Source organism: Mesocricetus auratus, unplaced genomic scaffold (assembly GCF_017639785.1).
Source record: "Mesocricetus auratus isolate SY011 unplaced genomic scaffold, BCM_Maur_2.0 Super-Scaffold_100676, whole genome shotgun sequence".
In the NCBI taxonomy this organism is placed as follows: domain Eukaryota; kingdom Metazoa; phylum Chordata; class Mammalia; order Rodentia; family Cricetidae; genus Mesocricetus; species Mesocricetus auratus.
This window is the reverse complement of record NW_024429266.1, coordinates 536871-562906: the sequence shown is the minus strand read 5'-3', so window position 1 is coordinate 562906 and position 26036 is coordinate 536871. Positions and strand designations below refer to the sequence as shown.

The 26036-nt window shown below is 46.6% G+C and overlaps 1 protein-coding gene across 2 annotated transcripts in view; it reads left to right on the top strand.

Moving 5' to 3' along the window:
- The window catches only part of Plxna2 (plexin A2), a 190122-nt gene that overhangs the window by 15125 nt on the left and 148961 nt on the right, over positions 1 to 26036 (top strand). For both annotated transcript variants that reach the window (XM_005082844.4, XM_040739013.1), the window contains exons 2-3: positions 9145 to 10407; positions 14891 to 15073. In XM_005082844.4, coding sequence (XP_005082901.1) covers positions 9220 to 10407; positions 14891 to 15073 — 1371 coding nt within the window. In that variant the 5' untranslated portion in view covers positions 9145 to 9219. The remainder of the gene's footprint in view (positions 1 to 9144; positions 10408 to 14890; positions 15074 to 26036) is intronic.

Sequence of the window (26036 nt, the reverse complement as noted above, 5' to 3'; positions counted from 1 at the left end):
CAGCTGAGGATACTACCCAAGGTGCTCAAGCCTGCTCAACTTGACTTCTTCATCCGCTAGTTGTGGACAATCCATGAACCTAAGATGACAAGATTTCCAGTAGTTCAGGAAACATAGCTGGTGACTAATAAAAAAATAACAGCAGTGGCCAACCATTCTTCACTGATCTTATTTCTGTGATTATCCTATTCATGGTCCTTGGATTGGATGTCTACTAACATACATTTGATCTAGCAAGAGCATCATCCCAGGCTTATACTTTATTCCCTTTGGAAAGACCCTGGGAATTTCTCTCTTCCTGTGTTTTAACCTCCTAAATGCTTACCCAGCACCAACTCACTGCTAAGACAGCTTCTACAGGGGCCTACTTAGGATCGAAGGAGAAGTAGACCACCTTTTCTGGTTCCCCTTACTCCAGAGGATGCATGTACCCCCAGGATTGGCTCCCATAGCCTCAAAACCTGCTAATGTATTCTGCTTATTCCATCCAAGCAAGAGATAGCCATAGCAAGACAGGCTTCTCCGTGTCCTTTCCCCAAAGGGGGTTGAAGAGGGCAGAGTCCCATGAAGGGGGGAGGAGGTTGGGTGGCAGGGAAGGCAGCTGCTTGAAATTGATTGCTCTTGTGGTTTAGTTAATACCATGTAGCTCTCTCAGCTCTGCCCTGGTGGCGACCTTTAGATAATAAAGGGAATTCTGGGAGATTTCTGACAGGCTCATGACATATGGAGCAGGTCTGCAAGGTCAGGCAGTGTATCTCCCTGCTCTTGGCCTCAGGGTAATGAATCTTGTTTTGGCTTTGCAAAGCTAGCCCAGCCAGAACCCTAGAAAGAAACAGAACCCCAACACCAGTCCCTCAAATGAGAGTGCACATCTTGGGACTCTTCATAAGTCAGAGACAAGTCCAAACTTTTATACTCTGTGTGAGGAAAGGACAAACAGTGGATGTTTTGCTAAGGCCCCAGGAGAGCTGGTGTGGTTTCCAGGACTCAGCCAGAACCCTCAGAGAGACCTGGGAAAGAAAACATTGGAAAACCCTCCCTGGTGTGAAGACCAGTGGTCCTAGGACAGGATCCATGGTGAGAAGGAATCGGAGTGGAAATGAACAGCAGTCATCCCTGGAAGTCACTGTGTCCTATGATGTTCTGAGAGCTAGCACTGTCTAGGTGGGAGTGAAGGATGGGAACAGGAGAGGCCCAAAGAGGAAAACCTACTCCAGCAAATCCTGGGGCTCATCCCAAACTCTACTGCAGAACAGTGGGTCTTTTGAACACTGCTTAGGGCAGATAGGAAGCAGGGCATAGCTTGCTGCCCTCAGATCTCCAGAATGCCTGTTCAGCGTTGTGTATCTCTGCATTTCCTGTCCCAATGCTCTCTCTGTCTCTCTCTCTGTCTCTGTGTCTCTGTGTCTGCCTCTGTCTCTGTGTCTCTGTCTCTGCCTCTGTCTCTCTCTCTGTCTCTGTCTCTGTGTCTCTGCCTCTGTCTCTGTCTCTCTCTGTCTTTCTCTCTGTCTCTGTGTCTCTGCCTCTGTCTCTGTCTCTGTGTCTCTGTCTCTGTCTCTCTCTCCTCCACACCTACACACACCTTAAAAAATAAAGAGAATTCCTAAGCCAAGAAGTTCAAATCCATGACTCTTCCCTGCTGTTGGTTTACTCTATCTGTTGTAGCAAAGATTTCCAGGAATCAATAATGGCATGTTTTGAGAAAGACACCATACAGCAGAGCTCACATACAGAGGTTTTTTTTTTTTTTTTTTTTGGTTTGGGGAAAGGAAATGGGGGGAGGGGTGGGGAAAGACTAGCCTCCGGAGACAGGAGCAGCAGAAGAGAGAGACAGAAAGACAGACACAGACAGATATGGTGACAGAGAGACAGACAGAGAAGCGGGGGTGGGGGTGGGGGTTGGGGGGGCGGGGCCCTTTAAAAGGGAACGGTGAATGTGCACAGGTGGTACTCTTAGTGGCTGCAGCTGGGGGCGTGTCCTGTCAGAAACCCAATGACAGGGACATATAGATGCCTGAATATTAACAATCCCTCCCCCTTTTATAATTTATTTATTTTTATTTTATGTGCATTGGTGTTTTGCCTACATGTAGGTCTGTGTAAGGGTGTTGGATCCCCTAGAACTGGAGTTGCAGACAATTGTGAGATGCCATGTGGGTGCTGGTAATTGAACCCTGGTCCTCTGGAAGATCAGACAGTGCTATTAACTGCTGAGCCATCTATCCAGCCCCTACATTCCCCCTTTTAATGGACATACTGGTTGTATTGATTGGAGCCCATCCTCATATCCTTCTGTTAACCTAGAGAGTGAAGTAGAGACCCTTTATTCAAATACATTTAGAAGTTTTTGAAACACTCGGCAGTTTTCTGAGGTTAGGACCTCAACATGGGAATATTATCTGAAAGGACGAAATTGGGCCTTAACCCATTATCCCATCCTTCTGGCTTGAACTGAGTCCCTATGAGGATGTCCGGTTATTCAGCCTCTCTCCAGTGTCAGGGAAGCACGGCTTGATGGAATCTGGAGGACTTTGAAAGACCAGAGCATAGGACACCATGCTGGACAGGCAGCCCAGTGTTGCTCCCTGCCTCACCTCTGGCTTTTTGACTATGGAGATCTAGTTTAACTCCATCTCCATATTTGAAAGTAAAGCTGAGGGTTCATCTTCTTTTAGAGAAAGGGAAAAGCTGAGTAGTGACCACTACCCCACATTGTCTAGAAATATGTAAGAGAGGGGCTACAGTACCACATAGACTACCTTCTTGGGAATATAAAGAAATCAGAGCCCCGATTACCTCCTCTCCTCTCCTCCCATCTCCTTCCCCTCCCCTCCCCTCCCCTCTCCTTTTTTCTCCTCTCCTCCTTGCTCTGGGCCAGGGTTAGCCACTTAGCTTCGAATAACACTGGAGTCTCTGAGGAAAATGACATTCCAGTAATGAACCACATGCAGCCGGTACAGCAGTGACATCTAAATTGTTCCTTTGGTCCTGTTATTTTCTATAGGAAAATTCTCCCTCTTCCCTCCTCCCTCCCCCTCTGCCTTTAAATCTTGTGCATAAAATACGCTAATAACAATCTTGGTGTCTCTGTGTGAGTGACAGCTGAAATAAGAAAAAGACTAATCGTACCTCCTGCAGTCCTGTCACTAGGAGATTCATTGAGCCTTCTCCCCACCCCATCACATTCCCTCCACCTCCCCCATTCTCCCTTTCTCCATGGTCTCTTCTCAATAAGAATCATGGCCATTTGAATAATAATATTATAGGCTCCATCAGGGTGACAGTAGGGGAAAAAATTGGCTCAAACCCATGATTATTCCTTCAATCTAATAATTATTTAAATACCAGATAACTTCTTCCAGTCTAATTGCGGCCTTTCAGCCATCAGTGTCCCCAGGGCCTTTGCAGTCACTCTCTTTCTCACCTTGTGCTGCATGCCTGGACTAGCTCCGAGGTTGGTGCTGGAATGTGAGCTCCGCCCACTCTGAGGGAGGTCATCAATCCTTCCTTCTGTCCTCTCATTGCACCAACCTCACTGAGCCAAGGGAAGACTGGGTAGGGATGCATATCAAGATCTCTGGTTCAGACATTTCTTCCTCCTGGTTTTAATTCATTGAAACCTCAAGTGGATGAGGCCTGCTGACATCACAGGACATACCCAGATGCTGCCTCTCCGTATCCCTTGCCAGCTCTCTATGCTACTCTACTTCGAAAGCCTCCACAACCTCTTCTGCCATCTACCCTACCTGTGGGCTGTCTCCCTTAATATCCTGCCTCAGCCAGGAGTAGCGGCACACTTCTTTGATCCCAGAGGCAGGTAGATCTCTGCAAGTTCAAGGCCAGCCTGGTCTGGTCTATGTAGTGAGTTCTAGAACGTCCAGGGTTCTATAGAAAAACCCCGTCTCACAGCAAAACAAAACAAAAACAATTTTCAGCCCCTTCTGCTACAGCTCTAACTCTGTTGGAAGAAGGAATTTTCTGTGCTGATAGTAAATATGACCCGGCTATGGATTTATCTATAACCTAAAGAGGTGAGACATCAGTGCTCCCAAGACAGAAACTAGATGCCATTCCTGTGTGTGACTTTTGCCAGGGCCCGACTATGCTAGAGGAGGTCAGAGGAGGCTATTGTCCAGGACTGGACAGGGGTCATCCTAACCCTGTGTTTAGGACTGTCTCCCCCTACATCCCAGGCTTCTCCGGATCTGTTCCCAGCACCAGCTCTTGATTCAAGTCTAGCACTACATTCCCTTCTGCCATGTGCTAGGTCCAACACTGGGAGATCTCCTAGGCAGCACAGCCTCCAGGTAGAATATAACCAGCTCCCAGAACCCACTTCCTATATCAGGGGAAGAAATATTAACTTTGTGTTACAAGGTAGTCTGTCCCTGTCTGATTTTGCTTCATTATGGACAAGTAAATTACATTCTGGAGTGTTTGACTTTTCTGTTTGTTTGTTTGTTTCATTTGAAAACAGAGATAAGAGTAAACTTAAAATGTCCTTTAATGCCCACCTTGAAGCAAAGCTCTCAAAGTCCATCTGACTAGAAAAGAGCCCTAGAAAGGAAACAGAATAGCCTCTGCCCATGGAAGAAGGAGGATGAAGAAGTCCCTGGGCTGCCAGATGTGTCCTGTCTCCTCTTTCCCCTCTGGGTCCTGCTGTGTACACCATCCAGTGGAGAATTGGTCAACATAGGCATCACTACTGCTGTAGTGACAGAAAACACTACAATGGACCTGGAGGTGATAACGATGACAGTGAGGCAGAGGGGGTGGACTCTATCAGCACCGCAGTGGTAACAGTGGTGGGCAGGGTGAAGATAGTGGAACTCTTGTCAGCACCGAGATGGGGCTGGAGGTTACGGTGATGAAAATGATGGAGAAGTTGGGATGGTGGATTCTACCTGGGATGGTGGAGCTTTATCAACACTGTGAGGGCGCTAGAGATGACATGACAATACCAGCAATGGTGGTAGGGTATGGGAGGCTGAGTTCTTTTGTTACCATATGGTGCTGGAGGCAGCAGTGAAGACAGTGACAGCATCGGTGGAAACCACGGGGGCAGTTAAGCTTTATCAACATTGAAATGGTGCTGGAGGTAACGAGAGAGCTAACAGTGACGGTGATAGAAAAGGTGTGTGGATAGTGGACCTCTGTCACTACTGTAATGGTACTGGAGGTGACGGTGAGGATGACAGTAATGGAGAAAGTGGGAGCAGCTAAGTCCTATCAGTACCACAGTGATGGAGAGGGTGGAGACGGTGGTCCCACCCGAGGGTACTGTGGCACTATCTCGAAGTTCTACGCAGTTTTGACTCCTGCTGCCACCCACCTCCTCTGAGGTAAGGGGGGGTTAGATACAGCGTGGAGGGGGGCATGTGCACCTAGAACTCATGGGAAAGGCAGCAGTGGTGGGAGGAGGGAATCCTGCATTGAGCCCAGCTGGAAATGCCTCACTTTCACTTCCTTCCTGGATTGCCACTGACGTCTATGCCAGCTGGTCAGGAATGTATCAGATGCCTTAGGTGGCTGTCACCAGCACCTGCTGCCTGGATCCTAATCAGGAAGATGGTGTCATCAGACCTGCAAATAAAATATTTAGTGCCACTCGATTTCCCCAGAAGCAAGTGTGAATTATACTTGGTATCAAAATCCCCATGGAGAAGATGTTGGAAAGGCTCTGTGGGTGACCCAGAAGTCTAGGACACTATGTCCCTGATTGAGAACTGGGGAAGGGAGAAGAAAAATGGTAGAAGAGAGTAGTCCCAGAATGTGACAACTGACTTCATGAAGTAGACACGGAGAGAAATAGAGGCATTTTGTTAAAAAGAAAACTCTTGTTTGGCACTGGCAGAAAATCGGGGTTCAGAGAAGGTACTGACTGTATAGTGTCACAGGCTCCAGCCAAACAGGATGGAATATCTGTTCTGAGACTGACTATATGGTAGAGGAAAACAAGGAGCTGGAAATAAAGGTTATGGCCTCCTGAGCACACGACATGGTTGATGCTGTGCTGAGGGCTTGTAGCTGTGATGTCAACCCTGCATGGCAGGTTCCAGGACTAAGCCCATTTCAGGTAGATGAAGAGGTGGCATCCCCAAGTGGCCTTGTGCCCTGACCAGGTGCATAAGGCCGAAGCTCTACTTAAAGCCACCCCAGCATTTCACCACACCACACTGCTACTTTCCACAGGCACAAAGGTGGCTGTCCTCCTTACCCTGACCTCATGGGGGGGGGAGGATGAGGGGGTTGGACCTGGTGGACCTGACCTTTGACCACTGAACAATATCGTGGTCCCATCCATCTTGACATATCTCGTGGCCCTCAAGACATCAAACCTTTCTTTCCATCCCTTACCACTGGAGACAGTGTCTCCTCTGGACCCGTGTCCAGTAGATGAATTTCCTGACTAGTCACCAGGATCATGCAGTTAGAGGGGTACAAAGAAAACAGGCCTGCTTCAGAGAGATGCTGGAAAAGCCTGTCTGATGGGCTACACAGGCAGTACAGAGGAAACTCGGTGGCTGTTTAACCCAGACTCTAGGAACTGAAGGAGATGGGTCCCGAGGTGTCATTTCATCTAGGAGGAGGAACCTCGCAGACTGGCTAGATATGACAGCTCAGGAAGCAGACTCAGGAAAATGCTAGACCACTATACTCACTATACAATTTGTGAGTGACAGACATTGCACCAGTATTCCCGAATTCTCCGCACTTCTTTCTGCTCTGTGACCGCAGGCTTTCTAATCACTAGCCCAGTTTTTCCCACTCAGAATCCAGCTTTCAGCAGCCTCCCTGATGTCTTCAGAGAGACTGTGTTGAGACTTGTGCTGTAATATGGCAGAGAAAATGAGCCTGGGTCTGTTTTTTTTCCCTGTCACTAACCTTCCAATTGAGCTCTGCTACATGGCCAGGGGCATCAAAGCTCCCCTCATCGTGTCCATCCATGGGAAAGAAAAACATAAGCGAGAAGAGAAGTCAGGAATTCCGGTGCCATTTCCCATCAGAGGCCTTTGTGATAACGTAACAGGTACCAATGGTGCGGCTAAGAACTTTCCCCTGCAGCATCACACTGACTTTCATGACCGCCAGAGAGCTAGGGACTGTCATTATCTCATTCCAACAACTATGGAGATGGGACTCGATCAGTCTAATGTTCCAGATTTGTTTCAAAAGCCGCTTACTACAGAACTGTGTCATGGAGGAGGGAAGCGAGATGGCTGGCTGTGTCTTCAAATGCTGGTCTCTGGTCTCTGGGCTACTCCTTGTGAGCATGAGTCAGGCATGGGTGTGGGTGTGGGAAGTGGGAAGATAGGAGCATGCCATGCATGAATTCAGTGCCACTGTGCTTCAGAGAGCACTTCTGTCCTGCGGGTCCCTACACCTGGCATGGTGACAGGCAGCCTCGTCTTCAACGCTTGTCTTGAATGGACTGTCTGCTCTCATGCTGCATCCTCCCGTCTGAAGCCCCTTGTGGTGTAGGGGAGCCCACCTGTGTGGCCCCATCTTCTAGAGAAGAGCATGCAGTGTGGCCTTCTGCGATTCCCCCACTTAGCTGCAGAGTTTGAGGATTCTGTTATTTCCTTTCTGCAGTTCCTCTTGAGGAATTCACGTCCTGCTACCGGCCTCAGGACGTAGCTAAAAATAACCTGCTTTTCAAACTGAAATCTGAGTGAGTTGGGAGCCTTTGCTTGTGAGGCCGGAAGGGCTGTGTTAGAGTAGCTAAGGTCAGCCCCAGCCTCGTGCTTCCCTTCCTCTTTCCAAGGAAGCCTGGGACCTCAAGAATCACCTCCAGAACACCCATCAGAGTCCCCCTGGAGAAACACAGTCAGGTTGGACCGCCCTGGCACCGTGGTGGCTGCAGATCTATGCTACCGAGTGGGGGGGGGACGAGAAATGGGACGGGGACTCGCTAGATATGCAAGGAAAAGCTGGGTAGGGGTGGTGTCAGACTAGATATAACCCAGTCCAGCTAGACTGGGCAGTTGAGGGGACAGGCAGTCAGGCCTTTGCTAAGCTAACTGGGAGCAAATTCTCTTCCTAGCTGGAGTGTTTCCATTCCCGTCCTCAGCGCACCCAGAGTTCCGTCAGCACTTGTCAACAAGGTTGTCCAGGTGCTCTGTTCTGCTTGAGAAAGGCTCTCTTAGCTAGATGGCTGCTGCCTCTTCTGGTGTGGCTTTCAAGAAACCACTGTTCATCCTAAAAGTCAGGGGGAGCAGACTGTCCAGGGATGGCTGGGTTTCCTGACCTCTGTCGCTTTGCCTGAGATCTCCCCTTGCTGGTCTTAGTTGGTGTTCTCAGGGGTCCTTTATGCTTATTGGACAGCTTCTTGGAATGCAGACAGGATCAAAGCCTTGAAGAGTGGAGGCAGAACTTGAAACACTGTGATCAAGGCCCAGGGCTAAACTCACAGATGATTGAACAGCCAGAATTCCCCAGCAGTGAGCAGATAAAACTGACCCTCCAACTGTTCTTCCTCTCCTGCTGCCCATGTATTCCTGAGCAGAACTCCTGCCTTGGGTGATGTCACTAGGCTCCACCATCTACAGAGAAATAGGCTCATCTGCCATGTCAGGGTGCTTTTCAGGCTCTGGGGTGGCAGGTTTAGAAATCCAGTCTTTTTTTGAATAGTATACTTTCCATAAATCCCCTTCCCTCAGGGACAGTGAGGGGCACCGCTTCTTCCCTGTGGATATCAGAGAATGAAAAAGGATAGGATCCTGGGCATGTGAGGTAAAGGGAGTCTGAGATAAGGAGAAATGTTATTGACATATCATACTGGAGTAGGGGCTCCTGAAGTGAGTATGGGGGCAGGGAGGGGAAAGACCTTTTGGTCTTGATGCTGGTATTGACTAGCTGAGTGAAACCCAGTCTTTTAATCTCTCTGAGAGACAAAACCAATGCTTGTACAAAGTAAATAAAACATACAAATGAAAGCATGTTATACAGCATAATGGCTAAAGACCAATGATAATGGGATTCCCTTAGCATCTCTCAGAGGGGAAAATATGTTAAAAATAGAAAGCCTTAAATGTAGCAAAAGAGATTCATAGGGCCAGCTGGATTTGGGAATCCCAGTCAAGCAATACATACGGTTCATGTAGAACTTACTTTTAGTCTGACCCCTTGCCTTGTGTTTTTCAGAACCATGTGAGAGGTGATCCAGAGAAGCGAAGTAGCACACAGAAGAGCTGTCCCCCAAGCCTTGCCCCTCTCGGGATGGAGCAGCGGAGGTCCCAGCTTTGGGCCATGCAGGCTGACAACTTGTCGGTGTTGCTGCTCTCGGTGGCCTGGCTGCTGCTTGCTCGTGGGACTACAGGTATGCCTCAGTTCAGCACCTTCCACTCTGAGAACCGTGACTGGACTTTCAACCATTTGACTGTACACAGAAGAACAGGGGCCGTGTATGTGGGGGCCATCAACCGTGTCTACAAGTTGACAGGCAACCTCACAATCCAAGTGGCTCACAAGACAGGGCCAGAAGAGGACAACAAGGCCTGCTACCCACCCCTTATTGTACAGCCCTGCAGTGAGGTGCTCACACTCACCAACAATGTCAACAAACTACTGATCATCGACTACTCTGAGAATCGCCTGCTTGCCTGTGGCAGCCTCTACCAGGGTGTTTGCAAGCTCCTGCGGCTGGACGACCTCTTCATCCTGGTGGAACCGTCCCACAAGAAGGAGCACTACTTGTCCAGTGTCAATAAGACGGGCACCATGTATGGTGTGATTGTGCGCTCTGAGGGGGAAGATGGCAAGCTTTTTATCGGCACTGCTGTGGACGGCAAGCAGGATTACTTCCCTACCTTGTCCAGCCGTAAGCTACCCCGAGATCCTGAGTCTTCAGCCATGCTGGACTATGAGCTTCACAGTGACTTTGTCTCTTCCCTCATCAAGATTCCCTCTGACACCCTAGCCCTGGTCTCCCACTTTGACATCTTCTACATCTATGGCTTTGCCAGCGGGGGTTTTGTCTACTTTCTCACTGTCCAGCCAGAGACCCCTGAGGGCGTGGCCATAAACTCAGCAGGAGACCTCTTCTATACCTCAAGAATCGTGCGTCTCTGCAAGGATGACCCCAAGTTCCACTCCTATGTGTCCCTGCCCTTTGGCTGCACACGTGCTGGGGTAGAATACCGCCTCCTGCAGGCAGCTTACCTCGCAAAGCCTGGGGAAGCTCTAGCTCAGGCCTTCAACATCAGCAGCGATGAAGATGTGCTATTTGCCATCTTCTCCAAGGGGCAGAAGCAGTACCACCACCCACCCGATGACTCAGCCCTCTGTGCCTTCCCCATCCGGGCCATCAACTTGCAGATCAAGGAGCGGTTGCAGTCCTGCTACCATGGAGAGGGCAACTTGGAGCTCAACTGGCTTCTGGGAAAGGATGTGCAGTGCACCAAGGCGGTAAGGAGCCTCCATGTGCTTTGCTCCCGATTCCCGTGTACCCTCAGCTTCCGGGCCAGTAAGGGCCTGGGAGAAGAATGGGTTTTAGGCAACCAGGTAACAACTACCAATTGCAGAGTCTTGCCTACGTTGGAGTCTTGAGATGAGTTTACCGACTCATTAAATCAATACTAATGCATGCCTTTGTGTGCTTACCAGGTACCAGGCACTGCTTTTGGTGCCTGCTAAGCCGCATGACTAAGCTACATGCTCTCAGAGAGCTTACCTACTGGTGAGGCAAGACAAGCAAACACACAAAACAGTCTAGTCCGATATGGTGGTGCACACTTGTAATTTCAACACTTGGAAGAGTTGGAGGTAGGAGGATTAGGTGTTCAAAGTCATCCTTGGCTACATAGTGAGTTCAATGTTATCCTGGCTACATGAGACTCTCAGGCAAATAAAATGATAATGCCTGCCAAATGGTAAATTTTCTATAGAGGAAAGAAAATAGAGTAATACTAGTGAATTTGGAGCAGTGGCTAAGGGAGAGAAAAGGGCATTCCAAAGAGAGGTAGAGAACTTGGGGCATGCCGAAGCATAATACGAACTTCAAGGAATCATAGCTTGGTTCAAGCATATGAGAGAGGGTACCACATGACACTTGTTAAGAATTCACGCTTTAAATCTAATCAATTAGATTAAAAATCAGTTCTTCCACCTACATCCTGTGTGTCCTTAAGAAAGGTATGTGTGTCATATGAGTTATAAGTTCTCATCTTTAAAACAAAAATAATATTATCCTCTTTTTTATTATGAGTATCGTGTTATATGAGGATCGATAATTCATGAAAATAAAATGTTTGGTACACAGTAATCACTCGGTAAATGAGCAACTAGTATTACTGCTGCTAATCATAATAATGAAGGAATAGTTATTTGCCACTTAACTTAGTTTCATAAAATGAGAAATAGATCATCTCCAGTTTGTTTTTGTAGCACTAAAGCTTTATGAACAAAGACCCTCTTCAAGCAAGAGAGGAAATGTAAGGGTTAACTCCTTGCAGTATCCACCCTGGTTCCCATGGCCTTGTCAAGAGGAAACTGCTGATTCCTGCTTGCCTTTCAGCCAATGTTAAAAGGAAGAGGACACTGTGCTCTGCTCCAGTGGTGCCACAGAGAGACAAGTCCTGACTAGAACCCTGGTGATGGCTAGAAGGACAAGTGCCCCAACCTTCCTAGTGCTGAGACCCTTTAATACAGTCCCCCAACCATAAACTTATTTTGTTGCTACTACATAAATGTAATTTTGCTACTGTTATGAATCATAACATAAATATCTGATATGCAACCCCAGGGTCTTGACATAGGTTGAAAACTACTGCCATATAGGCAAAAAACTCCTCTTCCTGTCACCCCCTGGGGCAATAACATTTAAAGCACTAAAAGAGTTGAGTGTGTAAAATGGTGGTCTCCTTGGGTTTCTATAGTCCAAAGGATGTCAGAATTAGGGACTAGAGAGAGATGCTTTTAGTGACCTTTAAAATTTTTTAAAGGTCAAAGAGAAGCCATGGCCCTGAGCTTGACTTTGACATAGTCTGTGTACCAACATATAACTCTCAAATCAAAGATGTGAACATTACTCCCACACAAAAAAAAGTATATCAGTTACACAAGATGGGCAGTTTTGAGCAGTTTATTACCTTACCCGATCTTCACATGTAGAGCACTAATTATCATACCCTTTTGCAGATAGAAAGGCAAAGGCTTAGAGAATGTAAATAAACTACTTAGCTCCATATATCTGTGAACCAGAAAGTAGGGTCTAAATTCAGGGAAGTCCACAGGCTCCTGAAGCAAACTCTGTGGGACCACTGCCTCTGAGAAAAGTCATACTTCAGTCACTTGCTTTCCATGCAAATGGAAAGGGACATCAGGAATTGGGAGTAACCTGACAAGATACTGAGGGAAGAAATTCCTATCCATCCCCAGGGCTTAGGCTCAGAACAGATAAATTCTGTTGCGGTTCTGGGGACTCCAGCATCAGGAAGAATCTAGAGAAATCCACAGTTGCCAGTAATGACTTTTCACTTCTGTCACCATACCCCAGAATGGCTTAGATCACAGCTCTACCCCTACCAGCCCCTGGACAGAGTGGCAGAAAAAAAATGACACCATGAAAGTAAACTATAAAGAATTTTGACAATGACCGACTCTACTCTTTTATTTTATAGATGAAAAAACTCTGGCTCAGAGAGAGCACGTAGCAATAAGGCCTGCTACAGTAAGGACAGTGCTAAGATCTAGATTGCCTAACTGTTATTGAGTAGCCACTGCTTACAGAGAAAGGATGAGAAAGAGAGGCAGCAAGGGCAGAGAGCAGTGGCTAGTAACTACCTGCTTGGCACTGCCCAGTTACATGCTGGAAAGAGTAAGGAATTGACTCCACACAACAGAGGAAGAAGGAGGGCCGTGGTCTACAGTATTTAGCGATACCTGTTGTATAAATGCTGTCAGGCAGCCTGGCTTCAAGCAGAAGTGACGTCATTGGATGCAGATGTACATGGACATCTCTCATGAGCTAGGGCTATCATACTTCTTCTTCCCTTCCAAACTGTAATGCAGACTCTGCCATCCAGAGTTCAAGGCCACTCTTACTCTAAAACTTGGTGTTCTTTCTTATGGAGTGTTCATGTACATTTTAGCACCATCATTCCTGCCAGTGGTAGGCATGGCAGCTGTCCACAAGTACCAAAATCCCAGAGGCATGTCCTAGTTCCCCTCAGAACTCAAGAGGGAACACAAGCTCAAAAATAAAAATAAAAAAAGTGCTCTAACTTATTAACCAATTATTCTGAGAAAATGAAGCATCAGTTGGCCCTCCCTGGTGAGGGTGAAAAAGCAAGGTTAAGGGAGGTGTCTGTGGGGCTGACTCCTATGTCTTTTGTTTTCTGAGAAGCCTTTTCCAGACCAGGTAGGGACAGCTCCCCCAGAACTCAAGGTTTTTTTGGGTTTTGTTTGTTTGTCCAGAATCTGCAGCCTTTACTGCAAGATATCATGCTGGGCAGTTAGCTGGGGTGTCTTGGAGCACCCATCGAAACACAGCCTCATGCTGTACTATGCAACCCCTATCCTCAAGATCCATGCAGTTCAACCCTCCCTTCTTTACCCTCTCTACCCAGAGAGACATCTGGCTGGACGTGCTATGGTCTTTTGGAACTTGAAAGGCCACCCCTGGTGACACACCTCCTCCGGTAATGCCACACATCCTAATTCTTCCTGAACAGTCCACCAACTAGGAACCAAACATTTATATGAGCCTATGGGGGCGTTCCCAGTCAACTCTATCCATCCAGTTCTCTGTATACCATCCAGAAGATGATGCTGTGGCCCCCAGCGGACCTAGCCAGAACACAGGGTGGGAATGAGTCTTATTCTTGGTACCGAAAGTTTTCTCGCTTGTTGAAGGGAGCCTTTTTTCAAAGTGACACAGTTCCTCCTGACCCACCACTAATCCCTTCAAAAGGCTGATAAAGATGAAATCTCCTTGAACACCTATAATGTGCAAGAGATAGTGGCACACGTTGATAAATGTCCTTTACATACATTGTTTAATTTAATCCTCTATAATTCTTTCCAAAGGTGTGTGTGTTGGGGGGTGGTATATATTTCCAAATGAAGAATCTAATGTAGATTGCAGCCTGGTGGTACAGGCCTGTAATCTCAGTTACTGGGGAGGCTAAATCAGGAAGGTTACAAGTTCAAGCCCTGCCTGAGCAATTTAGTGAAACCTTATCTCCAAATAAAAAGTAAAACAAGGACCGAGGAAGTAGTTTAGTGATAGAGCACTTGCCTAGCATGGAAGAGCCCCCAGATCTACCACCCTCCCAGAACTCCAAAAATAAATAAATAAATAAAGAGATCCCAAAGCAAAAGACAGTATCCAATATCATCATGACACTTTCAATGAGTCCCCAGGATGGCAGGTAATAGTGGTAGTTTAGTGGCTTAAAATTCCTCGTGCCTCAAGGAAAAACTCTACAGCCCAAGAAACACTAGCTTGCTCAAAGAACAAACAGGAAACCTCTAGGCCTGTGGAATCTTACAATGTTGCCTCTAGGCTGAATATCCTTTGAGGGAACCCTGTTTAAAACAGACAGAGCTTCACAGACGGACGTGGTCTAAGGGGACATGAAAAGAAACAGAAGGTGAGTTCAGTCAGCTTTACAACCCAAGCCTGGCTTTCCTGGTAGAAAGGTAAAAGACATGTGATTCTGGGAGAGTTGAGATGTCTAGTCACTCATAATCTGGTCCCATGGGAGCCGAGATGTCATTGTAGGTAAAGTGGCAATGAGATTTGTCTCTAACATGTTAGACCTGGTCCCAGTCCCGATCCTCTCTGAGTCCTGGGATGCTCAGACTGACAGCAATGGGTTGGGTAGTTTGAAATGACCCTTTCATTCATTCACCGTGATTCACTCCCGTTCTTTTTTTGTCCTTCCAGCCAGTCCCCATTGATGATAACTTCTGTGGCCTGGACATCAATCAACCTCTGGGAGGCTCCACTCCCGTGGAGGGACTGACCCTGTACACCACCAGCAGGGACCGCCTGACCTCTGTGGCCTCCTATGTGTACAACGGCTACAGTGTGGTTTTTGTGGGGACTAAGAGTGGCAAGCTGAAGAAGGTAAGAATTGGTGGCCTGACTGTTCTGACACATTGCCTTCTCAGTTGAGAGACTCTTCTAGAAGGTAGTGGTCAGTAGAGATTTAACTATTGGCAAATTCTTATTTTCTTAAGGGAAGGGAATGGAATGGGCAGGTAGATAGGAATCAGTTTTGTGGTTTGGCTTTAAATTGTTTCTTACATCTATTAGTCAGTGAGTACCTAAGAAGTACAAATGTATTTCAATGTTGTCAAATATTGAGGTATTGGGAAAGTACTGTGAGAAAAACTCCTCTTAATTCCCAAATCAAGTAGAACTTATTTTTTGTTGTTGTTGTTCACATTTTGAATCATATGCATTGCAACCCCTACATGGGACCCAGCTGTTGGCTGTAAACTGAAAGAAGTTGGCTAAGACAGGTTTTGGGTCCTATGATCTGTGGTGGTAGAAGTTGGCCTCAAGGTACATGACTGGTGCCTAGGTACAAGGCTGGTTACCCATCTTCCCAGCAGTTGTAGACTGCCCTCCCCACTGTCGTACCCAAATCTCAGCAGCCAGGAGGAAGGAGATGCCTTCCAGGCCTACTTGGGTACCCCTACAAGCTGTAGGGAACAGGCTCTCTGGGACTGGCAACAAGGGGGCCCTCTTGTGAGGGAGGCTGAAGCCAATAGCTTGTACCTGCTTGTCGAGTGTTTAGGGTGTGGATAGGAAGCACAGTCTGGTTCATTATGTAGGATTATAGCAGCTACATTCTTTCCTGCCCCAGCTAATCCCCTTTTCCCAAGGTTACTCTCCTGCCACCCCTCACTAGTTCTAGTACCTGGGGATCAAGGCCCAGACAAGATTTTGCTGCACCTCATCCTTTGATGTTGATATTAACAGGCTCCTTCTCCTAATCCATTTAGAGCCCTGGGAGGTTGTTGTTGAGGAGTGTGGAAGAAAGAGAGCTGGAAGGGAGTCTGAGGAAGACTTTCCATGTTCTTCTTGTTTTGAATTGTTGTAGAGGGGGTGTCGAGTGTTATGAGAAGATAGAGAAGTTCCCAGCCTTCTCTGGACTTTGTAATTCCAAACCCCTTTGACCATTTCTTGACTCTTGGGAAATGTTGCTGCTTGTTTCTGTCTTGCACCATCACTGTGCCCCACAGCTATGGGCCTGACTTGGCTTCAGTGTGTGCAAGAGAGGATGATTGTGGTCCTATCATCTGCTTGCCTAAAGCTGGGGAGGGCAGGAGAGCTATTCTGTAAGAGAGGTGTTATTCCCTGAGGTTGAGAAGTGGTATATTCTGCCAGTCACATCTCAGCTTGGATGCCTGAGGCTGTCTACCTCCTTGCTTAGCAAGGCTCACCTCATCTAGTTGGACATATGCACCTAGGACTTGGGCAAGGGGGAGAGTTGGAATACCACCTAAGTAACCCTCAGTAGGATATGTTCCATTCTTAGACATCTGCCCATGAGGCTTCTATTACTAATCTGCCTGCCAAAGGAAGTACCTTTCTCTAAAATTATACAGAGGTTAGGTAAGGTGCAGCAAGAGCAGCATCTGGGCTGGTGCCCAGCACTATATCCATCTTTCTCACATCTCCAGTTGTTGGTCCAGACTCTGTCTCCTTTTTTGAAAGTTCTATTAAAGGATGGTCTATTCATACTAATTCTCTTTAATACCATCACTGAAGTTTTACTCATATGGTAAGCCTAACAAAGTAGAACCATCCTTGCAAAATAGGGCCGTCTTCTGAAAAGCCTTGAGATCATCTAAGCCCACTATCCTCATTATTCCACAGGAAGACTGAAGCTTAGAGAAATAGAATGACTGATCCAGACAAAGAGATATAAGGCTAGTTGTTTCTTGCCTTGACCCCAAAATTTGGCACTCCTTTTTACTTTGAGAAGCAGTGGTAGAACTGGGGAGGTAGAGACTGAGAGTGATTTTCAGGTCCAGACTTGCTACAAAATTCAATTAAGGGATAGTGTCTCTACTTACTCTAGCCTTAGACCTAAATTAAGAAATCAGTATTACTAGATAAGAAGAATGGGCCAACTAGACTTCAAGGGACAATCTGCATCTGCTGACCCCTTAGTCTTCATGTGTCTTACTCAATACACATCTAGAATTGCTTGCATCTCCCAACCTCTCTCTCTCTCTCTCTCTCTCTCTCTCTCTCTCTCTCTCTCTCTCTCTCTCTCACACACACACACACACACACACACACACATGCACACAGACACATACATACACATGTGGCCCCATGTTCTCTGGGCCTTGTAGGAGCCCCAGCAGACTAGTCACTGTGGAGATAGCAGGTTCAAGGGCAAGGCTGTAGACATAGCTGCCTACTTCATGTCCCAACCTGCAACTTGTCTGTCTTCTTACCTTGAGGATGCTGTTCCTTTGACTGCTTCTATGAACTCATGATACTCTCATTTTATTTTCCCTCCGAGAAGCTCACCCTTTCCTTCCACCCACACTTCCTTAAGGTACTTTATATCCATACCTGGCTCCTAGTGGTCTCCCACTTACCCAGCCACTCATCCCCACCCTCTCCAGAGAGAAATCCCATGAAGAATTTATGGAATGTCCCCAGGAAATTCTAGCATGGTCCAAGCCCCACAGCTCTTTCAACACAGGAAGGAAAATAAAGAAAAAAATAGCTAAGAGTCAGGCAAGGGAAGGGAATCTGGGTGCGTCAGAGCTACTCACTTCTTCCCTGCCTGGCCAGGCGTCTCTCAGACGGTCCAGCTCTCATCTACAGAGGCTGGTAGGAACAGGATGTCCCTGAGTGGGGAAGTGAACTCACTAAAAGTGGCATAACCACAATGTGATCTTAGGTGCTCAGACACACAGGGAACCCAAAGTCCATGCCCTTGCCTCCTTGAAAGAACAGGGAGGATGGGACTGAGATCTCAAAGCCAAGATGCAGCACATGTAAGACGAAGAGCTGTGCTTTACAGGATGTGGAAAGACAGGCAAAACTTCACCACAGGGTACAACAGCTCAAGCAATGGATGTGGGATCAGTCTGCAAGGTCTCATAAAGGAGGAAGAATACCATGTTGTACTTTTAAAAGGTGAATTAGAGCCTCGTATGGCTCTGAGCCCAAAGAGGAATGCAAGCAGAGGACTCAGGATTAGAGCCCAGCCAATTGTGTGGTAGTACATACTTCGGCAAAATCAATTAGTCATCACCGTAGACGCAGAAGAACAGCTTCCAGATCTTGAGCAGCATTGACTCCATTTTATGAGGGAGATAATATCATAACAGAGTGTTAAGAAACCAAGTCTGAGACAAACAAGGGCAGCAAGGATGTGGGAATCATGCTATGTTAAGCAGAGTTCTACAATGCTGAAACCCCAAGGAAAAAAAGAGCAAATAAAGTAGATAAAGATAGTTCTCCAGATAATGCAATGTACCGAGCACCTTTCATGTTCTAGGTGCTATGTTAAGTATGTTGCATCTGCTAGCTCATTGAACTCTGATGCAGCCATTCTGAGGTGAGTGCTGTTGTCAACTTCATATTGCAGATGGGACATAAAGGCAAAGTAAGGTAAAGAAATTTGTCCAGTTCAGGGCTGAGCCCAGACTTGAGTCTCACTTGTTTGCATGCTTAGCCATCAACCTGTAGAAGATGAGTTAGGCTTAGTCATTGTGGCCCCAGAGGGTAATATAGTAGGAGTTGCTGCTGCAGAACCAGCTTTTCCTATAAAGTATGGAAGCACTTGTTTTAACCAAGCTGTTTTACTTTAGGGATTAAACACCTGGTCAGTAGATGCATTCAGTAAAGGGTGCTGTAGAAGGACTAACTCTAACCCTAATTTTAGCCCTATGTCCAACTATAGAATCTCTCCCATGATGCCATTGCTATGGGAGATTCTGACTCCTTCAATGGTAGCTTAAATAAGAATGACCTCTATAGGCTTATACACTTGACTGCTTGGTCCCTAGTTTGTAGACTGTTTAGGAAGGACTAGGAGGTATATGACCTTTTTGGCGGTGTATCACTATGGGGGAGGTGGGCTTTGAGATTTTGGAAACTCATGTCAGGCCCAGCTGGTCTCTGCTCCCCCCCACACACAACCCCTCTCTGCCTCCATCTTGTGGATAAGATGTAGGCTGTCAGCTCCTCTCCCATCATCCTGCCTGCCTGCTTTGGGCCATGATTCCTAACATGGTCCTGGACTAACCCTCTAAAACTGTAAGTGAGTCACCAACGAAATGCTTTCTTTTATAAACTGCCTTGATCGTGGTGTCTCCTCACAGCTATAGAACAGTAACTAAGAAGATGTGAAAATGAAAGACAGACCACAGCAGAGAATGGGAATAAAGACGAGAAGGTCAGAGAACCCTAGATATGGACTTTGCAGTTCAAGCAGGGTTGAAGCCTTCCCTAAGCAAGGCTGAAAGTTTCTCAGGGTCAGAAAGAGGTGTTGGGTATGGGTAGGGCAAGGCCAAGGTGGTGAGAGTATCTGGGGCAAGACACAGGGATGGGATGGATGGATCACGGTGTCCTAGAGCCTGAACACTGTCCCCTATGATGACATCCTCCTGGCTGAGCATACTGTAGGAATCCAGAGGAAAGATATAATGCCCAAGCAGGTAAAGGCAGAAACCAGAAACTCATTTCAGACATCTTTATGATTCCAGGTAAGAATGGAGTATGCAGTTCAAGGACAAGTTAATGGGGCACAGAACCAAGAGTCATGCTGAATCAGGGAAGGCAGGAGTGTGTTGGGGATGGACTAGCTCAAGTTTCATGGTGATGCTGCTCTGGTTCCTTCTTGCCATTCCCAGTGACCGGAATTCTGCCCATCTGCCCACTCTACTATTTCACACACTACCACATGCCCTTGCAGAAGCTAAGGTGGCACTCTGCTTCAGCCTCCCGTCTTTGGAACCGAGGATGCAGCCGAGAGTAAAATCTGCTGTTTCTCTGCCCCTAGCCTCTTAGAAAACTTGCCTATTGCCTAATACATGTGACACATGCTCTACCCAGTCACTTCAGCCATTGAGGGTAATGCATGCCACATATCCCACTGCCAGATAAAATACCTCCCATTAGGGACTCTGTAAGCTCACCTCAAATGTACTGGGTTGTACTCTGCCAAACCCTATTTCCATAGAATTGGATGTCAAGAGTGACTCTTATGGATGGGGCTGTTGCAGAGGAGAGTACTCATGATGCGTGGGCAGATCCACTGGCTGGCAGTGGATGAGGACTCATGGAAACAGAACTCCTGCTGGATTACAGGGAGAGGATGCTTTCTGGACAGTATTTGGAAGAGGGAGTAGTGGTGCTCTGAGCCATTAGCTGGTAAGGCAGGAGGGGACAGCACTTCCAGTGTTGCCTCAAGACCCTGGAATAGCACACACAGCCATCTGCCTCACCTGGATCAGACGGAAATGTGACAGTAGGCAGGTGCAGAGGCCCAGGCCACCACTGATCCTCTACCAGTCCTTTACTTTTTAATTCTTGGGACAGTTTTGCAAATTCACCAAGACTGGTCAAGCTCTAGGGAAGACCCTGACCATTTTAAAGTCAGTTTTTTGATAATCAGCTAACAGCAGCTACTAAAATTCCCAAGATTTTTAAGGTAAACTATTTCTGCCTTTTCCAAGGAATATACCAAGTTATGGTTTCTAGTCTCCAGCCAACCAGAGGCCCTGACATCCCTACCCTATCTTCTTATAATCTCACAATCAATTCTTTAAGCAATGCCAGGAAAAAAAATGTGAACTTCTTACATTAGCATCTTAGGCCTTGAAGAGCTGATCAGGATTCCTTCCTAGGGCCCAGGGTTAGTACACAACACAGAGGTTTGATAAAAGTAATGTGTCCGAATTTATACACCCTTCTTTCCATATGACCATACTGATATTCACACAGACTTCCTCCCTAACACCCGAGTTCCTAACCTATTACCTGGCTCCCCTTGTGGTCTGGGGGTCACTGTGGCAGCTGGAAGGCCTAGCTGCATGAAAAGCTGGGAAACATGACTTTCTTCCTTGCCAATCCCACCGAACAAGAACAATAGCCACTGGTTCCTCAAAGTGGAAATGATTCACTTCTCTCTCTGCATGAATCCTTGATCCTGTAAACAACCAGAAATAGGAACTGGGGAGGCAGTTCCAGAAGCCCTAGTGGTTATTCTGTGACTAGAGACATCTGACCTGTCTCCTGGCTTCCCCAGGCATCCCAGTAATGCTGTGATCTGGAGGGGTGGTGGGCCAATGGATGTTCTCTGACCTCCCCAGAGCCTGCATTACAGAGTCAGAGGTGGGGTACTGGCTTGGGAGTTCACTACCGTATCACTGTAATGAGACTGGCTTCTTGCCCAGACCTACCACCAAACTCACTGTTTGTTTTGTTGTTTTATGCACCCCTTGGGTCCAGAGGACTGGTCTTTCCAAAGCTGGGAAAAGAGGCATTTGTTTGGCACAAGGAATAAGTCATACTTACAGATATCTTCCATATATATATATATATATATATATATATCCTGCTCAGCCATGACAGACATAGACAGAGGGTTTTAGCTCTATCCAGAGTCCCAGCAGGCCCCAGGGAAAGGGCTTCCAGTCTCCCAGAACCCTTTTGAAAATGGAAAGCTCAGGGCTTATTTATTTTTTGCATCTTTTGCACAGCTTGTACAGTTCAATCCTAGTGATTCCTGTTTGAGACATAAAGCAGGGTGTTCTGCAGGTTGTTCACAATCCAAGAATGAGTCCTTACAACTTGGGACTTATTACAGCATGGTTAAAAACCAGGGAACTGTGCCTTGGGGCAGGAGACTGTAGATTCTGATTCAAGCTCATAGCATTCAGGTGATCCAAACAGCTTCTGTAGAATTTGCTACAGGCCAATGTGCTAATGTATAGAAGTCAAATCCTCATGAAAGTGTCCACCGCATACACACATGTCCTTTAGGCAGTGTCACTGGAGGTGGGCTTTGAGGTTTCAAAAGTCCATGCCAGGCCCAGTCTCTGTCTCTCTTTCTCCCCTCTCTCCCTCTCTCTCTATCTCCTCTCTCTACCTTGTGCTTATGTTTAAGATGTGAGGTTACTGCTCCAGCACCTTGCCTGCCTGCCTGTTTCCATGTTCCCTGCCATGATGGTCATGAACTCTAACCCTCTGGAACTGTAAGCCCCAATAAATTCTTTTATATGTTGCTTTGGTCATGGTGACCCATCATAGCAATAGATGTGTCAGAAGCTAGGTAATACAGTAGTGACCAAAACTGTCAAAAGTAAGTACTCATCCTCATGGAGATTCCATCTTACTTTGGGAAGACAGACAGAAGCCAGAGGTGAGCATGATCCCTAGCTTGTGTGGATGGTTAAGTGTTAATGGAAACATTAAGTCAAGGATATGATTCACATGAAGCAGGGAGGGCAGAACTTGGCACAGTCAAAATGTGGTGTCTTTTTCTTTTGTTTTGTAGATTAAGGTAGCAACAAACACTTTGGATATTTGTAGTAAGGATTAAAATGATAATATATGAAAATTACTTAATAGTGATTGTTACAGAAGAGTCGTCTGTGATTGTGGGCATTTCTGAGACTTCTGTCAAATCCTGCTTCTTCCCTGGTTCCCTGGGGGTAGTGACACTGTCAGATCAGGCTTCCTTTTAGTGACATGTTTGCAAGGTCAGATAGAGGAAGACAATCCTGTCCCCTACCCCGAGTCCTGAGTCATGGGAAAAAATATTTGGAAGGCTGGCCCAGCTGAGCCCATCTAATCTAATCCTACTGGACTTTGGCATCCAGCTGCATTAGTCACCAGTGAGAGCAAACAATATGTGCTGGCCCTCCCTAGGGCGGAGCTGCAGGAAGTGAGGTTCTATGCCTGCTGCTTTGCAGAATTAACCAAACCAGCAGTGTTCTCTCTTGATGCATGCACCCAAGACAACCACAATATTGTGGTTCCACACAGCTCTGCCCCGTAGGGAGCAGTTTCTTCAACTGGACCACCATTGTCCGTCTTGCCGGATTGCTGTGGGCGTCCGAAGTGAAGGATGTAGAATACCTGATACAGAGCCTTGTGTGGAGCTTAAAGGAGCTTAGTGAATGGCAGCTGTTGCCATTGGCATCCTCACTGCTAGTGTCGCTTTAGTCACCCCTATACTGTTACTGTTTTTCTTTCGGAGGTCTGAGTTCTCTTTGCTTCCGTCATCATTTTTAGATGCCCAAGAAGAGTTGGGACTGTTCTGTGCTCTCTTGCATGTGGTAATACTCTGTATACTTCTGGTCATATGGCTAATCAACGGAAGATGTGGAAATTGGAGAATTACAAACATTCCAGGGTTGAGATGAGCACCACACATATTTAAGTAATTTGCATAATCCAAGACGGTCAAATGAAACACTCCCAGCTCCTGGAATAGCTAGCTTTCTTTTTCCTTCCTATTAGCATTCCTTCTTGTCCAGTGAGGTGCAAGACAGAGAGGATGAACCTGGGGTTATGAGCCTCCTAGTGAACCTGGGGTTATGAGCCTCCTAGTCTATCCCAATCCTGTCTCAGTCTTCAGGAAGTCATTTAGGCTTCCAGTTGTAAAAGAAATTGAAGAACTGATGCCAACATGTCCTAAGCAGTCACTACTCCCCTACTCTTCTGGATTCTATTCCAAAGCTAGTGCTACCAGCTGAGTATTGACATTGTCTCTAGAAGGAGACATACTATCAATGGGCTTTGTAGCAAGTCAGATTGTTCCCTGCTTGAGTGTTCTGGGGTTTGTGAGCAGGCAACAAAGACAAGGGTAGAGACTACAGAGTTGGGACCTGTGGAGGGGCCAGGGCCCTCAAGGAGAAGGCTGACACTATCAAGCAACATCAGGAGCATTCATGTAACTAAATGGATTTTACAGCTAGAGGAGATTCTAAAACCAGGTCTAGGGATCCTGGACAGCGATATAGATATATGATATATATATATATATGTATATATATATCATATATATCATTCAGTTTTCTGGAGAAGCTATCCAGGCCTTGAAAGTTTGGGTAGTCTACTCAAACTCACACAAGCTTTTAGTAACAAAGAAATTCTGGAGTCTGGGTTCCTGCATCTCCTCTTTGGACCCTTTCTGAGTGAAACAATCTTTTCCTTTGCATTTAACATTAGATTGATGGCTGATTCTCCATAGAAGGCAAACATTTTTTGGAACAGAACACAACTTTTGTCTTGAGGATTATTCTCTCAAAGCAGGATCCACCTAGCCTTTGCCAGACCTGACCATGTAGCCTGCCCTAGGACAAACTGCTGTTCTGACCCTTCCTTCCACGTAGTTGGAATTCTTACCAAAGCCTGTCCAGCAGGAGGGCTACTCAACCATCAAATGTTTGTCCTAGAGCTGAGAGGCTCTGACAAGTCTGCAGTGGGACTCTCCATCCATACGCGATAGGCCAGCAATTCTATCTGTCTACTGTAAACTAGGCACTTCCTGTATACTAAGCCCTGAGCTGAGTGTCTTTTCAAGGATACTTCAGCAACTCTTATCAGGTAAGAATTAGTATGTCCATTTTACATAAGAACAAACTGAGTGAGGCCCAACAAAGTTAATGGCGGAGTTTCTTTGCTACAAAGAAGAGAGCTTGGATTTGTATCCAGATCTCCATCAATCCAGATGTGGACTTTTAACCACTGGATTTTACAATTTATTGACCTTCTCTAAGAACCTATTATTCCAGCTGCAGTCTCGTTGTGTGACAAGAACTTTCCCTTTTCCTGGGGAGACACTACATGCATTTCTCACCCCAGACAGGGATCCCATGACAGAGCAAAGTAGAGATACCACCAAAGTCTGACTTGGTGAACCAATGAGTTTTTAGGGATTTTTATAGAGTTGTAAGAAGTGGCAGGGGAGGGGGTGGTAGACTACCATTTTGCACTCTGTAATGCAAAAGTGCCCAGGAAACCAGGAACATGGCAGCTGTCAGCTCAGCACACGCTATCTTGTTTCACTCTCTTCAGGCCTCCTCCTTGGACTCACAGTGGGTGGGGCGGCAGCCTTTTGTGCCACACACAATCTCTAGCTGACTCCCCTTTCTCCAAGCATCACTATTTGCTCAGCACTTTCTGAAGGGGACACAAAAGAGAGCTGCTGCCAAAGCCAAAGGCTGCTGGGTAGAGCAAGGGATCTGGCCTGTTACCCATGCATCCCTCAGAGCCCTGGGATTCTTCCTCAAAAACATTGTTTAAGATCCTTTATGTGCCACTCATACCCATTCAGTGATGGCTGGGCAAAGGTCTCAGTGTGGCTGAAGAGGACACTGAGAAATGGAGTCATTTTGATTTAGCAAATTGGAAGAGACATTAATGCAATAGTTAACAGCAGACCACTGCTGAGGGGATGGACCCAAATGTTCAATCTCTGTTTATGGGGCTTACACAATTCCATCAATATTGATGCCTGATGCCTTTGGTCCTGACACTAATCATTGCTATGAATTAAATTTGCAGCCCTGTAATTAGGATTGCTATTAATAGGGTCCTAAGCTAAGTACCACCATGTCGTGTATCTTTCTCATGGTTGAAAATGGCATCCTTGGAACTCTACTAATAGGGCACACCTGGGATTTGCCAGGAGTGATGTGAAAATTATACATTCTATATTTGTATTAATGCTTTACTGAAATGCCAGTGAGCAAAGGTGAACCTGGAGGGTGAGCCGTGTGACACAGTGTTCAGGCAGCAGCCAGGTGTCTTCTCTTGGGTACTCAGGACATTCCAGAGTTAACTGGGATGCTCATGCTCAAACTCCAGCTCCCAGGAAGGTCTTCACCTCAGTCTAACCTGACATCACCCAGAGACTAAATACTACTGTGGCCATTTCTTTCTCAGACTAGAACATGGCTGAGAGAAGAGGAATGTTTCATCAGAGATCTGCTTTTTCTGGAAAATCATTAGCTATACTTTACTGACAGACCACTCTGGGATAATTTCCAAGTGGATAACTGGGACAGACTCCTCCACTCACAGCTGATTCCACCAA